Raw genomic sequence first — 16,796 nt, 5'->3', positions numbered from 1 at the left:
AACCACACTTTAAACAGAGAGGAGCAAATTGTTTCCATGAAGAGACAGCTCAGTCTGAGTTTCGTGGTTTGTTTCCTCCATTAAAGGGGTTTCTGGGAATTCTTTCCTGGGTATCTGGCTGGTGAATCTTGCCCATATGCTCAGGGTTTAGCTGATTGCCATATTTGGGGTCGGGAAGGAATTTTCCTCCAGGGCAGATTGGAAGAGGCCCTGGAGGTTTTTCACCTTCCTCTGTAGTATGGGGCACGGGTCACTCGCTGGAGGATTCTCTGCTACTTGAAGTCTTTAAACCACGATTTGAGGACTTCAATAGCTCAGACATAGGTGAGAGGTTTTTCGCAGGAGTGGGTGGGTGAGATTCTGTGGCCTGCATTGTGCAGGAGGTCAGACTAGATGATCGTAGTGGTCCCTTCTGACCTTAATATCTATGAATCTATGAATCATTTCTGCACATAGCAGTTTAAAAAGAGGAAACTGGACTTCAGAAGGAACATACTGAGAAAAAAATAGCAAAAGTACACATCCCCAAAATAGCTCCTGATTCTGCATTCATTGAAGTCAATGGCAAAGTGCTTATTTATTTTGTTACTACAGAGTCATACCCATCAGACCCTGGGTAGCAGGGTTCTTGTCCCTGGAGAAAACTTGCAAAATTGCACAATACCAAGTTATGCATGACCCTCTCTGCTCCCACAACCAAACTGATACATAGGCATGTAGCTCATCATTTCACCATTGGAAAGCTGTCTCTCAATATATCTTAGGTAGCAGCTTGTGGTCACTACCAGGCCCATAGGCACTGACTCCGAGGGAGCAAAGCAGCCCCTCCCCACCTCTCCATCGGCACCTCCCTCTCTCCCCCAGCACATCCTGCCCACTGCAATCAGCTGTTCCGCAAGGTGCAGAAGGTGCTGGGGGGAGGGAGGAGGAGCGATGGCAGGACATGCTCAGGGGAGGGGGCGGAATGGGGCAGGAAGAGGCAGGGCGGCGGTGGGCCTTGGGGTAAGGGGTGGAGTGGAGGCAGGGTCTGGGACGGAGCCGGGGGGAGCACCCCCTGGCACATTAGAAAGTCGACGCCTATGACCAGGCCAGATTGGATTTGAACAAATAATAGAGCTAGAGATACAAGACTGCATTTCCAGACACTCTTCCATTAATAGTTTTCAAATGCCATTGGAAATTTTACCAAAACCCAAAGTAACTAAGCTCATGTTCTTTCCCAAAGAAAAGCATAGGGTTATCAGCAGATGTTTGGAATAGAGTCTGTGAAATTCCCTGAATCTCAGGCTAAACTTTTCAGAACTCCCATGGGACAGCCCTCCTGAGAGATTTACAGACCCTTTGCGCTGCTACTATAGACAGAGACTCCAGGAAAGTGTCTTCGCCAAGGGGCAGGAAGAAAATACCAACTAGGTAATTATCGTTGTCAGCCGCGGGTGACAAACAGCTCACAGTAACCGCCAAAAGCTCATCCGAGAATGAAGAGAATAAAGATACTTTCCTGGAAAGATTACATGGACACAACCTGTTAGAATCCTTGAAAATCATGCATGATGCCTCTAGGGAACAAAACTGAAGGTGTGTCTACACTGCAAAAAATAACTTGGTGGCAGCAAGTCTCAGAGCCTGGGCGAACTGACTCAGGCTCACCAAAAATAGCAGTGTAGATGTTCCCGGTCGGGTTGGAGCCTGGGCTCCGAGACCCACCCCTCTTGCCGGTTCCAGAGCCCAAGCTTCAGCCCAAGTGGGAATGTCTACACAGTAATTTTAGCCCCATAGCACAAGCCACATGAGCCTGAGTCAGCTGAGCTGGGCTCTGAGACTTGCTGTCTCAGACGGGAGGCGTTCCACTGTGGACATACCCTGATATTTTTAATAACTTTCTCCAGTGATCAAGAACTGCAAGCTTAGGTCCATTTTTACATATTATTGATTAGTCTTTCCATAGAATCTTTGAAGTTAGAGATCGACAAGACTGCTGAGGTCTAATCTAGCCGTTATGAGAAAGTCCATATAATGAAAAATTACAACTTTTCTGTCATTTTTTTCCCCCCAGCACTCTATAGACCTTAACAGACACAAAAAAGTCCCCTGCTATCGTTTCTATAAAAGCAGTCAAAAAACCCATGGATAAATTACCACGCTCTGTTCAATTCTATGGTTTACAACAATTTCTATAAATCTAATGTGGTCCTTTTCCATCATAGTCTATACGACTTTTGCATGAGGGACTTTCTAGTGCTTTGTCTGGTTTAGTTTTGTAGGAAAGACATTAAGCACCTTTACAAATATTAATGAACCCCTATACCCATGTGACACTGGTCAGTATTGTTCCTGTTTTACAGATGGGTAAACAAGGCACAGAAAAACAAAGTGTTTTAATAACCTGGATGAAAATAACGCATCATTTAACCTCTTTAGTAACACACGCTCTGTAAAGGTTTGTTTTAGGGGGTAACAAGGTGGCTTCCCCCTAAGGACTGGAGGCCAGCGGCCAGCCAATCCTCGTCACAGAAGGAAGAGCTTCAGCCCACGTGTGCTTCACCTTGATGGGGCCTGATAGAGGATTAAGGGATTTCCCCTGTAAAGGGCAGCAGGAAGATGGCAGGAGAAGGAGGGGGGTTCAGGAAATTGCAGAAAGGCTCCTTCAGAGAAGATGCTGACACGAGGGGAGTTGGAAAGTCAGAGCCTGGAGGCTGAACTCCAGCCTGGAAGTGCCTGGGAGTGACTGTTGGTGAGGACCCAGCTCTGGGAAGAAGGGCTCAGGACTCCCACTGGAGGGGATAGAGACGCTGAACTGGGGTTGGGGCCAGGAAGGTCAGTGTGGAAGGACCAAAGAAACGGGACCCCAGGAGAGGAATGTTTAACTTCCCTCTGGACTGAGTTATTAAGGGGCCCTGAAGAGGGGAACAGAGGCAGAGTCCTGCAGAGTGACGTCTGGCCCCAAGGTTGTGCTGAGCAGGCAGCTGACCCTGTTCCATAGGGGAATGGCTGCCAAGACCAAAATTCCTTTCAGGTTTACATTTGAATATGATTGGGACTTCCACGTTGATATTTGAATATGATTATACCCATGTTCTCTCCCAGCCCATGTGCATCTGGTGTTTGCCTTTAAGACCGGCTTGAGTGCTTAGATGAATAGGGATGTAGTTAAGCATGTGCTTAAATACTTTTGTGGATCAGGGCCTTGTGGAGGAGATATGGCTCAAAGGACTGTGATGTACAAAGCTAAGGAAGAAGCTAGCAGACTCTAAGCATGTGAGTATTCCCAATGACTGCAGTGAGATTACTCATAGGCTTAATTCAGGCATCTTGCTGAATCAGAGCTTTAAAGTTAGGGATAGTATCAAAGGAACTGAGAAATGGGTCAGCACTGAAAGTGCTCAGGAGAAAAGCCTTCGTGCTGAGACTAACTCATGTGTAGAACAGACTCTATCAAAGGCAGGAAGCAGAACTTCAACTATAAACGTATTAGAGAGGGGAAACAACACAGCGTGCAAAGACGGATGGATGTGTATAATAGCTGAAATGCTACTTGTTTGGCTCATTTTTAAAGGAATAATTACCAGTACTTTCTCTGTCCATAGGTAGCAGCCCAGGAAGGAAATGCATTGATTAAGGACCATCACTATGAGACGGCTCTAAATTATTACTCCCTGGCTATCTTAACAAGCAACAATAATCCACAATACCTTCGGCAACGTGCTGCCTGCCTAATGCACCTGAAGGAATATGGCCAGGCTTTAAAGGATGTGGACAAGGTGATCCAGAAACACGAGTCTCATGGCCTAAGAGCTCAAGTGGAGGATTACTGCTCAAAGGGTCAGATACTCTTATCACTTGCAGAAGCAGAAGCCGCAGTTAAAGAGTACATTCAGGCATTGCAACTAGACCAGTCCCTGGCCTTGTGCAGCATCACTAATGGCCCCGGTAGGAAAATTTTGGCCCAAACATTTCACCAAATTGCACAACATTATTTTGAAATTCCCCATTATGAAGAGGCCTGGAGAACTGTGGATTACGGTCTCATAATTGACAAAAACAATAATGAACTCAAGAAACTAAAAACAAGAATTAAACGAGAGGCGTCCGGGTGCAGCGTTCATTAATCTGTTCTGTTTTGCCCCGTGATCCATTGGCTATGGTTTTTGTTTATGTGAGAACAAAGGAGAGGGTTAGAAGTTTACCATATACAGCACCATCCAATTAATGTTCTGAGTATCTTTTGCATGGCACAAGATGAACTCTGTACTGTGTACAGCAAAATCAAGGGTTTCAGAGCAAGTTACAAACATTAGAGCAAAACTGACCAAGAAATTCAAGTAAAGGAAAGGAGTGCAAACTTCAATATCCAGTATCTTTTTCAATTATTTTTGACACATTTATTAAAATTTAAGATTTTCTTATGGAGCAGGTATTTTCTCTGGATAGTCTGAAGATTAATTCTGGCTAGCACATAGTCTTCTGTCAGATTGAAGGGAAATTCTAAATGGCGTGCAATGTTTGTGAATAATTAGTGTATTAATACTATTGACTGCTATTCTTTTCTTTACCTGTAACATTCATTAGCTGTCTCAAGAGATCCTGCGCTGTATATGTCAAATGAGGAGGTCAAATGGAAGCATTATGACTGTCGCAGCAAAGAAGACATTTGCTATGCATTTTATGTTGCTCATTGGTATTCAGTCTTGCCAATATCCCAATCCTGAGATAAGGGGAGCTCCACAGCTGGGTTTGGGGGTGCTCAGTCCCTTTACCGAGCAGACCACAAATGCTTTATACAGACAATTGCTCGTAGGCTAAAGAGACGAGCAGGATTTAAAATAAGTGATTTAAAAATGTACCTTATTCATGGGTTCACAGGAAAATCATAGAAAGCGCTCAATACACAGACCTGGGGTGGGCAAACTTTTTGGCCTGAGGGCCACATCTGGAAATTGTATGGCAGGTCATGAATGCTCATGGTTCTGGGCCAATGGGAGCTGCGGGGGCAGCACAGATGCGGCCCCCGGACAGTAGCTTGCCCACCCCTGGTACAGACCCATAGCCTCAGGTATCCTTATATAACATTTATATAGTGATATTCCCTAGAGGGCAATCAGGTCAGGGCCATGCTGTGCTAGGGGCTGTACAACTGTATAGCAAATGACAGCCCCTGCACCACAGAGCTTGCAATCTAAGAGACAAGACACAACAGGCTGATGGAATTCCACTGGACCAAATAGAAAACACAGTGCAGAGAATGGTGCATTGGATGGGGAATGGACCGGACAAAGACCTTTCCAGTCGGCATCCACTTTGCATCTAGAGTGAGTACACAAGGTGCAGAGCAGTGGCACATGGGGCCCCGGAATGGCAATGATTTATAGTCACTTTGCACTGGTGTAACCAGTGACTCCAGGTGGCCTATTCCATCTCCAATACCAGAGTCCATGAAACGGGACAATATAATTATGGGGGAGGGGGACAATAAAAAATCTGCTGTTGTAAACAATCTTCAAAGCCATCCTGGAAAACAAGACAGTTGCTTTACTATTTTGATTTAGATTAGAAGGGGAATCAGAACAAATTCACCCCTTTTGTGATGAATTTACATTGTTCACTGAACGACAATATTCCAGTATAAAACCGCAATTGACTCCCCTGGAACCAACCCAGCAGCCAGTGAATGTGACTGTAACCTTTTGACATAACTGTTTTTTCCACCTTCAGAGCACAGGGAGGGTCGGGTTGGGTTTCTTTTCCTTTTCAAGGTCAAGACAGTTTCCAACGAACTTACTGCTGGAGACATTGAGAAGTAATTATTCCTCCTGATTGGCATCAAAAAGCCATAGAACAGCTTCTTCCCAAGCATGAAATTATATTTTTTAGACTAATGGTGGCTACACTTGCAAGCTGAAAGGAATAGGCTGGCTTGTGGAGAATACTGATATTTCTTCTGTTTCTGTGCCCGAACAACTGGTGTCAGTCAGCCGATCGCGTCTCTCTCACGCAAATGTGCGCCTTTCATGGTGTTTGCAGGGCTGCTGTCCAATCACACTCTATATGTTCCCCGTTGCTTGCAATTTGCTGCTTGTCAAGACAATTTAATGAAGGTGAAGGTGCCACATAGGCATCCCTAAAGAATGAAGGCCTTGAGGCCTCTCCAGAAGTGATACTCAGGTATCCAAGTTTCCCTAGCCTGTATTAACTTCATTCTGAGAGCCCACTGCTCAGATTTTTCTCTGTTATCACTGTTGTAAATCAGGATTAATTCCAGTGTAAAACCTGTATGAGACTCAGACTCCACACCTCTTGGGAGTGGCTGAGGGAAAGAACTGGATAGCTCGTTCAGCCCTTGGTCCCTCTGCTGAGGGCAGTGTGTTGCCAACCCTCACAATTTTATTACGAGCCTCACAATAATTGGTGTTTTCCCTTAAAGCGCCAGCTCCCAGTGCCATGTGAATCTCAGCTTGCATCTTTTATGTAAACATCTCATTGTCACGGCTGCTGTGAAGCATGAAAATGGGGCCTCAGCACAGCCTAAAGGCTCAAAAGCCAGAAGGCAAATAGCGAGCCAGAAGCTTTAGCCAGTTTCTTTTAATATTAACCTGATCCCAACTAAGTAACATATGATGTAGGATGTCAATTTTTTGTAACTTCGCCTTAATAAAAAGTTTCAAAACTGTTTTTAAAAATGCATTATTTAAAACAAACTCATGATTTTAAGCCATTCTCACGAATTTTTTTGAAGAGGGGGGATGGCAATACTGTGAGAGTGCCCAAAAGGGGGATAATGAGTAGCAGTTTTAATGGGATACAGGCACATGGCCCACTAGAAACAAGGCTAAGACTCACCAACTCGTTACACACATGCCACTGGAAAGGCAAACTTGGAACTACAAAGAAAGGAATTGTCTCCTGCTGCTTGATTCCTACGGGGTTCAGAGAAACAGGATTTCACGTAGAATCTTTATAAATAAACAAGATTGCAACAAAGGAAATGCCTGGCTCTATCATCGATTTCTCCCTCTAATGGAAGCAACCTACAGGGCGCCAAACTTTGGCTATGGTCTTGGCTCAAAAGGGGTAATAGATACAGCATAAAAGGGGTGTGAACACACAGTCAAAGCATATTCATTTAATATTTGGGGGGGGCAGGTAGTAATTACTCAAGATTGTAGCTTCCTTCCTTTAATTATCAGTATCTTGGTACCATGTAGAGAGGCCCCTGTTGAGATGAGGCCCCATTGAGCTCGATGCTGTATGAACATGTGTTAAGAGACAGCCTTTAACCCAAAAAGCGTACTGTCTGAAGGTCTGGTCCTGCACCATGGAAGTTTTGACACTGACATTAAGGGTGCAGGATCAAGCTCTATCTAGTCGAAAGAGACAAAGGGTGGGAGAGAAAACAGTCAGAGGCGAAGTGACTTGCTCAGTGTCACGTGGCCGGCACAGCCAGGAATAGAATCCAGGTCTCTTGGGTTCAAGGCACCACACACTGCTGCATGCTGCCGCTTTCCAAGAGACTAGCTTTGTCTGTTAACAATTTACTCTTCTTCGTAATTAGGCACCATGATTAGAAGAACTTTCCTATTACCCTGGAGTGTTCCTTTAAACGAAGGGCCAAATTCAACCCTACTGCAACTCCACTGCCTGCTAGAGAGCTACTTCCAGGGAGAATTTGTCTTTAGGTCCCTACAACTCCCATTTCTTCAAGCACCATAAAGTTACGTAAGAACCTCTTAGTCTATTAGTCATGGTCCAGATGAATGACTGCTTCTCTCAGCAGGTCTAACCAATCTCATCAGCATTTTTATTTGTTTCTTTTATCTCCTCTCCCCTCTTTCCAAACCCATTAAACAAGTGTGATCAAAGCTCGTATCTCTGCCTGTGCCCCAGCTTTTGATTGGTTCTTTATTCTTGTGTTACAGCCTCTTTTTTCCAAATAATTTATTAGAATATCAAATAGAACTTTTATATTAGTCACAGTGAGAGGGTTTGATTAGCAACGTCATCACATTTTACATGCTTAATGGAATTTCACACTCATGACCCACTTTAATTCCCCAGTTCCTGGAACTCTGGAGAGCAAGCAAGTCAGTTGTGACCCTCTTCATTCCAGTGACTCCCCAGTCCATGATTCTGGTTTCCCCCACCCCCACCCCCACCCACCACATCATCTCCATTCTGCTATTAGGTATTTGCCACTAGAATTGGATTTACTAGTACATATTTGTTCAGAAATCTCTTTTTCAGTTCAACCTGGTGGGAGAAAGTCTGTGTTGAGAATCCAGTCTCCATTGGCCTTCATTGGAGCACCCCTTCTTCTGCATGGTGATGAGTCCGTGGGGTGCATTGCAATTCCCATTGAAGCCATGGAAGATTTCTATTGGTTTCAGAGGGAGCACTCCCCCACACCGGGGTGTAAGGGTTTTACAGTCTAGCCCTGGAGTGCTTGGAGAATGGAATTGCAACAGAGCAGATGCATGCAGGAATGTGTGCTCAAGTTACGCCACTCTGCATTTCTATCTGGAGGGAGACAGAGGAGGGTTGTGCAGTTTACGCATCAAGCCCTGTGTTGAGAGGTTTTCTGTGGGTCTCCATGTGCAGTCCGAAACAGAGCCTTAGGAGTCCCTCCTGCTCTCTCTGGGGAACAAGAATTTGTCCTTATTTCCTTCCAATCCCGTCACCCAGCCAGCAGTCCCTGTGCACCAGGAATGGCCCTGCCGTAGCACTGAGCATGAAATAGCCTCTTCTCGCTTCAAGGCTCACCCAGATATCCCACACCAGGCCTGCAATTATCCTACCTTTTCCACCTTTAGTATTTTCTAATAGGAAATCATTTCTGCTTCTCCTCAAACACCTGGATGGAAAATGTGTGGCAGGTTGGTTCTGTGTGTTCCCTTAAGGAGGAGCTGTGATTCTCAGAGGTACTGATAGAAAGAGAAATCTGTGCCAATTCATCCCGTGTGTGGCTGGGAGCAGGAGCTGCCCACAGAAGATGTCATTTGGTGGCTGTAATGTCCGCCCTCTGAACTCTCTGATAGGTCTCCCATTCTAAATACTTTAGGTTCTATTCTGTCTCACACTGGTGTAAGTCCAGGGCTACTGCACTTGACATATCTGCAATTATCTGGATTTACACTGGGGTAGCTAAGAAGAGAATCTGGTCCATGTAGCCGATGTAGAGTTGATGAACACCAGTTAACTCTCAATCCACCTTAAAGCTGCGTTTACCCAAAAGGCTGTGTCTACAGAATCAGTGTCTATATTTAACTGGAAGCTGCAGACAAGAGTCTACCTTCTAGTCCTCTCTTTTTTATTGCCTCTGCTCCCTTAATGCTGTGCTGCAGCCTCGGTGGTAAGCCAGTGACGATGTAGCAATTCCAATTCATCAGCTCTCTGCATGGGGAAGGAACCAAGCTGAAGAGCAGAGAACACCTGGCCCTGCATTGTCACCAGGTAATGAATAATGAAGGAAAGCTTCAAAATAATGACTTGAAATGTCTCTATGAAACAGGATCCCTTGGCAGCCCTGGCTTTATGAAGTATTTATTCAGTGCTTTTCATAAGAATATAAAAGAGAAAGTAGCCACAAACAGTGATAGCCCAATTACAGTGGAATAGATACAGGTTCCTGACCTTAAGTATTGCAGCCCGGGAGGCAAAGAAAGGGGTTTCAAAAGATGGTGAGCTAGTTTGGATTCAATATTCAGTCAGAGCCTTTGCCCAGAACTTAACCAGAGCCAAACGCCAAACTTCTTTGAATTTAAAAAAAAGGGGGGGGCGGGGTCCTGTCAAGTCCTCTCCTCTCTTCTCCATTATTTTTCACTTGCTCTCACTTCCACACGGCCAGGTACCGACAGAACCAGAAATAAATATCAGCCAGCATAAGCTTTTCATCAGACACATTTTGGAAACGGATACATTCCCAGTGAAGCAGCTGCCCTGACTTTCACTCTGATCCCCTGTGCTTTTCGTATTCAGATCACCAGGCAAAATTTTGCCCTGGCTTACCCCCCTGCAAAGCCATTGCAGTCATTCCCTGACATCGGCGGGTTTGCATGGGGAAAAAAGTCAGGACATCATTTGACACTTGGAGACAGCTGTTTTACTTAATGACAGCTAATCTAAAACCCATGTGTTTTACTACTGTCTCCCCAGGCAAGATTAACTGCATTATCACTGCATCGCTTCTGCATCAAGCAATTTCCAATTTGCCAAGGTTCTGAGGAGCCACTCTCCTTATTAATGTAATGTGGTACATGAAATTATCATTGGCATTACAGTCTGCCTTTGGAGTGTCGGCTGTTTAATCACATTTCCCCTAAACCAGTCCATGCTGGAATCTGCTGGTTCACGAAGCCTTTACTGAGCAACACCTTAAATATAATGGCTTGTTATTTAAAATGCACAGCACTCCAACCTCACAGAAGCAGCCTACTGGAACGGAAAGGATCTTCCTCTCCAATCCTACTCCTGCTGTAACTTCCATAAATGGCTTTTTTTTTTGTTTATTGTGGGAGGCCATACAAAACCTCTGCAACACTGCAGTACTGCATTTGCATCACAGACACATTGCATAACCCTGTGAGCCCCCTTGCGGAGCAACCCTGGGACCCCATGCACATGACCAGTTGTTTACGTGACAGCTGGTAGACTGTGAGGGCACAAGACAAATGCATGACTATGCAGCTGACTGAAACAGCCCGGCAACTTGGAAGGTCCTGACAGCAACGTTGGCTAGCGGTTGGAGCACGTTGCTGGGAGTCAGAAGACTTGGCTCTACCACTGGCTGTCGATTTATTTATTTACATAGACCAACATTTTCAAACGTGACAGCCTAAGGGTAGGTTCCTAAATAAGGCCTGATCCTGCAAGCCCCCAGCGGGGCACCATCAACGCACAGGGTCCCATTCTTCTCACGTGCCTCATTGGATAGACATACCTGCCTTTAGTCCCAAAATGTCCGAGGCGCCACATAAATTTAGTGCGCCCTCATGTTCATTGTCGAAAATTAAAGACCTTTTACACAAAAGGAAGGGATCCCACCATACTGTAAGTCTCCTGAATGCATCATTTTGGAGTTCCTCTCCGTATGTATTGCCCCCACCCTTGCAACTTTGGGCCAGGGGAAGGTAAGCATGAGGGATCTGCTCCAAAGGTCAGTGCAGGATTGGGGCCTTAAAATGGTCTGGTTGCTCTTTGAGCAGCCACATGTAAAAGGTTTTGGTCATGGCTCCTGAAAGCATATTACAATGGACCTATCAAGCCTACAGATTCATGGTTATATGCATCACATGTGACACCAAGGAAGTTGGTAGAGCTGCAGGGGGTATAAACTAGCATAGGATTTTCCCCAAAGCACGTAAAGGGAATAGGAAGTGCGGAATGTGAGAATAGAATTACTGGCCCCAATCCTGACCTGCCCCAAAGTAACTAAGTAGAATATCCAGCAATGGAGAACGTGAGCCAGCGTAGTGTGAAGCAGGACATACGCAGGAGACTGTTAATGGCCCTTTTCCATTACTGTTGTGTATTTTGTTGTGCCCTTGGGACGTACTCTTATCACATTGACATTGCCCCCAGTGCAATCTTGCTTATATTGATGAATTGTTTCACTGGGAAGTTCTGTGCAGGGGGTCTGCAGTGAGCTAGGGGGCAACATTTCAATAGAATGAGTCAAGCCATTGTTTGCATGAAAAAGGTCTGGTGAAATTTTTCAGAAGATCCACTCCCCCTGAAATATCTTTGAATGTACAGAAGCCTGTGACATCTAATATTATGCATCATTCTAACACTGTGGACTTCTATTACTATACTCCATATCTTTTCTAAAAATTACGTTAAAATTTTATGAAGTTAAGACTATGTTTGGGTTCCATCTGCATTTTGGGCAAAAGTGCAGGGTTGGTTCTTATGTTACCGAGTTTTAATAGCAAATTAAGCTTTCCTACTTCACCATTTGCTACTTCGCTGCCTTGTTGGGGGGGTTACAATGTGTATTTTTGCACTAATATTTCTTTTCTTTTCATGCATCTTCTTGCCATTCTTGGGCAATGAATTCTACATAACGAAGGGGGTAATTAGCCACCTACAAAAATTATCCTGTGTCCACATCATTAATGAGTTTGGATGCTTTAACTGATTGCATTCTCAACTGCTTGGGACTGGCTTAAATGTCTGCTAATGGAATCCAATTAAGCCTCCTAATAAAGCTCGCTGATGAAGGGCAGAGAATAAACACACATCAAGTAGAGATGCAGAGGGAAATGCCAGGGAACTGACCCTTTTTTCCCACTGCATGCATCCGATGAAGTGGGTTTTAGCCCACAAAAGCTTATGCTCCAATAAATTTGTTAGTCTCTAAGGTGCCACGAGTCCTCCTTTTCTTTGTGCGGATACAGACTAACACGGCAGCTACTCTGACCCTTTACAGTTCACAATAGACCAAAAGATTTGTGAGAGACTGGGTGAGAGAGGTAATATCTTTTATTGGACCAATTTCTGGTGGTGAAAGAGACAAGCTCTCCCACCGACATAGCGCTGTCCACTCCAGCACTTCTGTCAATGAAAGTTATGTCGACCGGAGGTGTTTTCTTCACACCCCGACCGACAAAAGTTTTGCCAACAAAAGTGCTAATGCAGACAAAGCCTAAGTGTTAGTGTTAATTACACCAGAAAACTGCCCACTAATAGCCCAAGATCAAGAGAGGTAGAATCTAGTGGTCTGAGCACAAGATTGGGAGCTAGAAATTCCTGAGCGGATAGCACTATTGTTATTATAACTCGGTACACAAAAGTGTGCCAGGCACTCTCCAAACTCAGGCCTCAAACCTGCAGGAGTCAATGGGACTATTCATCTGAAGAAAGTTACATACAATTATTATTTATATTACCATAGTGCCTCGGGGGCCTAGTCCTGGGACCCCCATTGTGCTAGGCGCTGTACAAAAACAGAACAAAAAAATGATCCCTGCCCCCAGGGGATTACAATCTAAGTATAAAAGAAGAGACAACAGGGGGATACAGAGAGACAGACAGACAGACAGGGGAATAAGAGCAAACAATGAGACAATATTGGTCAGCATGATCGGCAGTAGTCTCAGCACATCAGCAGCCTAACCACTGTCAAGTTTTTTGTAGGCATCATGACAGAGGGGAGTATTGAGGAAGGATTTGAAGGAGGCCAACGCATTGATTTTGGGAGTGTTTCTGGAGAGCTTCTCCCAAGTGCGAGGGGCAGCATGAGAGAAAATACGCTGGTGTTTGGTTGCAAATTTTGCAAGAGGGCGATGGATGGTGGAATCCTGGGATGATCAGAGGTCAGTAGCAATAGCTCGAGAGTGAATGACAGATGATCATTTGGGTGGAGATTGATTGTGAAGGTCCTTGAACGCAAATACAAACATGGCAAGAAGATTTCTGATAGCACAAGGATCTTTAATCAAGCAGAAAAATGCAAAATATATTGAGTGGCTGGATGAAGCAGCTACATAAATTAAGACTAGAAATAAGGTCCAAATGTTTAACGGTGAAGGTTGTTCAATGGAACAACTTGCCTCAGAATGTGGTGGATTCTCCATCACTTGAAGTTTTTAAATCCAGACTGCAAGTCTGTCTAGAAGATCGGCATTAGCTCAAGCAGAGTCGCTGGGCTTGATGCAGAAATCACTGCGTGAGATCGTATGATCTGTGTTGTGCAGAAAGTCAGACTAAATGAGCTTAATGACTCCTCCTGTCCTTAAAATCTGATTTGAACTCTGATTCCCTGCAGGACCTTGCCTCGGTATCCTCATCTGTAATGCCCTTAGAAAGGAAAACTCAAATGCACAACTATAAAATGGGGAAAACCTGGTCGTGCTGCGGGAAAGCATCTGGGGGTTATAGTGGATCACAAATTGAATACGAGTCAGTGTGATAAGGTTGCAAAAAAGACTAAGATCATTCTGGGGTGAATTAACAGGAGTGTTGTATATAAGTCACGGGAGGCAGTTGTCCCATTCTAGTCGGCACTGCTGAGGCCTCAGCTGCAGCCCTGTGTCCAATTCTGGGCACCACACTTTAAGAAGATGTGGATAAATTGGAGAACATCCATAGGAGCACACCAAAAATGATCAAAGGTTTAGAAAATCTGACCTAGGAGGAAAGATTAAATAACTGTCCATGATTACTCATGAGAAAGAAGAAGGAGAAGGGGATTGGGTAACAGTGTTTAAATACGAAAGTAGACGAACTGTGGAAAGAGCACTGTGACCAGTTCTCCATGTCCACTGAAGGTAGAACAAGTAGTAATGGGATTAATCTGCAGCAAGGGAGATTTAGGAAAAAATTTCTCACGCTAAGGTAGTTAAGATCAGGAACAGGCTTCCAAGGGAGGTTGTAGAATCCCCATCGTTGGAGGTTTTTAAAAACAGTTTGGACAAACACCTGCCGGGGTTGGTCTAGATTTATTTGGCCTGCCTCAGCACAGAGGACTAGGCTTGATGACCTCCTGAGGTCCCTTCCAGTCTGACATTTCTATGATTCTATGATCCCCAATCTCCTATGCCAGGGAATTTGTGCACTGCTGCATCAACACTTGTTTATTTGTACAGTTTTGTTGTGTGCAAATATGGCTGTTGCCCAACTATGTCATGGTACTAACACAAAGGGATTGAACAACTGCACTTCTCAATGACTTCAATAGGAGTTGTGGATATTTAGCACTAAAGCTGGTTGGGGATTTTCTAATTAAATGTTTTTTCATTAGAAAATGTCAATTTGTCAAAATCAAAACTGTTTGCAGGTAAAAGTTTGGTTTTAAAGAATCTCCTGGTTCAAAATCACATTTACTAAAAAACTTTTGAAAATATCAAAATGGGGCATTTTGACCATTTCAGAACAAAATTTTGCTTTTCAGTTCAAAATGACTTTTCTTGTAGAAATTTCAGTCAATTTACACTAAAAAAAGGTTTAAAAAATTAAAAGGGCAAAATTAAAGCAAAACATTTTAATATAAACAAAATTAAATATTTCAATTTTGACCCAAATCCAAAAATATTTGGATTATAAATTTACAAACATTTTCTGAGATTTTGATTTTTCTTCCCACTTCAGTACCAGAAAAATTTTGCAAACTCTTGGAGGACAGGAAAACCATTTCCCTCCCAACTGCACTCAGCACCTCTTGGAAATAAGTCTTTTAATATAGGAAACAAGGAAAGTATGAGAGAAAGTTGAAGAATGTCAAACCAGTGAATTCCTTGCCACAAGAACAAGTTATGCAGTACTGATTAATACTGGTTACACCAAAGTGGTCAGTTAAAAGTCATTGTTGACCATTTTTCCAACTGGTGCAGCGTTTTTGTGCTTTTTTTGTTGACAGTGGCTAAGTTCTTAGTAAATCTACATGAGAAGTAACCTTCTGCATTTTTCCACATTTTGTCTGCTTTCTTGTCACTTTACTCTACCCACGGAGGATGCCACAAGAAGGCACCCACCTGTCTGCAACCTGGGATGCAGATCCTAGACTAGGCTTAGCAGGCTGCTCACTGGAACAGCCGGAGTGGCTGCCACGGTGCTGAAATGTGGCTTAGCCCAATCTTCACAGTGTGACTGTGGGCAGCAATGCAGATGGTCAAGCATGTGGCGGAAGGGCGCATCATTAGAAGATTGGAGGGTGAACTGCAATACCTTCCTACCCTCAATGATGCAGCAGTGAGATGGCTGGACAATCTAGACATTGACTGGTGACAAATACGAAAGATGTGATTAGTTGCTGCCCTTGTTTCATTCCTGCTCTACCAATATTTCCTAGCCTTTTGCAGCTGACCACCACATGCAGCATGAAAAGTAGTTAAAATTCTTTCTGGACCATTGTGGACCCAGTAGATATAAGGAGGTGTGCAAAGGAGGTGTGTATGCTATCACTTCAAAGGCATGGTATCATGAAAGGTTTCAGAGTAGCAGCCATGTTAGTCTGTATCCGCAAAAAGAACAGGAGTGTAGAAGCAGCTATGAAGAGCATCAGTTTGGCCATTCAGCCATCAGATTTGCTGCCCTGTAAAATATAACTGTGTATAAAATGCAGGGGAAATAGACAATTCTAAGATACTTGCTCTGGGCCAGATTTTGATCTCCTTCTTCACATTGAGTAGTACTTTAGGTATTGATGGAGCAAAACACTTAAGCACTTTAAGTCTGTGCTTAAGTGCAGTCTTAGCTGTGAATACTTCCTGGAATTGGGTCTTAAGTGCTTTGCTGAACAGGGATAGACTTAAGGACACACAAACTTAAGCCTGTGCTTACCTACTTTGATGAATCAGGACCTCACTCCTTGAACAGTCTCATTAAAACTGAGTAAGGTACCACCATGCCTAAGTAAGGGTGTCTGCATGTGGCTTCTGTGATTAATTAAACAAAATGCACATGTGTTTTAGAGAAAATATATATGATTCCATATAACATTACTAAGGTTGTGCTCACAGTCTTTCTTCCAGTTTGAACATCTCTACTGGTTTGAGAGCTATTTCCTATACATTTAGTGGGGAATGCTATTCAGAGACTACTCCCTGCACTCAGTCCCCTCAGTCTTAGAATATCAGGGTTAGAAGGGACCTCAGGAGGTCATCTAGTCCAACCCCCTGCTCAAAGCAGGACCAATCCCCATTTTTTCCCCACATCCCTAAATAGCCCCCACAAGGATTGAACTCACAACCCTGGGTTTAGCAGGCCAATGCTCAACCACTGAGCTATCCCTCCCCCCACAGGACTTGAGCATTGAACGACAGGGCAGGGACACCTACATGGTCCCCAGGACCAGCACTCTATTG

General features: G+C 44.1%; 2 protein-coding genes across 3 annotated transcripts in view; both read left to right on the top strand.

Moving 5' to 3' along the window:
• TTC34 (tetratricopeptide repeat domain 34) overlaps positions 1 to 6,669 on the top strand; it is a 56,693-nt gene extending 50,024 nt beyond the window's left edge. For both annotated transcript variants that reach the window (XM_048825022.2, XM_075121001.1), the window contains exon 8: positions 3,588 to 6,669. In XM_048825022.2, the coding sequence (XP_048680979.2) occupies positions 3,588 to 4,109 (522 nt within the window). In that variant the 3' untranslated portion in view covers positions 4,110 to 6,669. The remainder of the gene's footprint in view (positions 1 to 3,587) is intronic.
• Positions 6,670 to 9,359: 2,690 nt separating this feature from the next.
• MMEL1 (membrane metalloendopeptidase like 1) overlaps positions 9,360 to 16,796 on the top strand; it is a 68,585-nt gene continuing 61,148 nt past the window's right edge. Inside the window, exon 1 of the mRNA XM_048824569.2 lies at positions 9,360 to 9,444. The gene's annotated coding sequence lies outside the window, so the exon portion shown is untranslated. The remainder of the gene's footprint in view (positions 9,445 to 16,796) is intronic.

Source organism: Caretta caretta, chromosome 18 (assembly GCF_965140235.1).
Source record: "Caretta caretta isolate rCarCar2 chromosome 18, rCarCar1.hap1, whole genome shotgun sequence".
Lineage (NCBI taxonomy): Eukaryota > Metazoa > Chordata > Testudines > Cheloniidae > Caretta > Caretta caretta.
The sequence above is the reverse complement of the archived record's forward strand: the minus strand, read 5'-3'. Positions and strand labels throughout refer to the sequence as shown.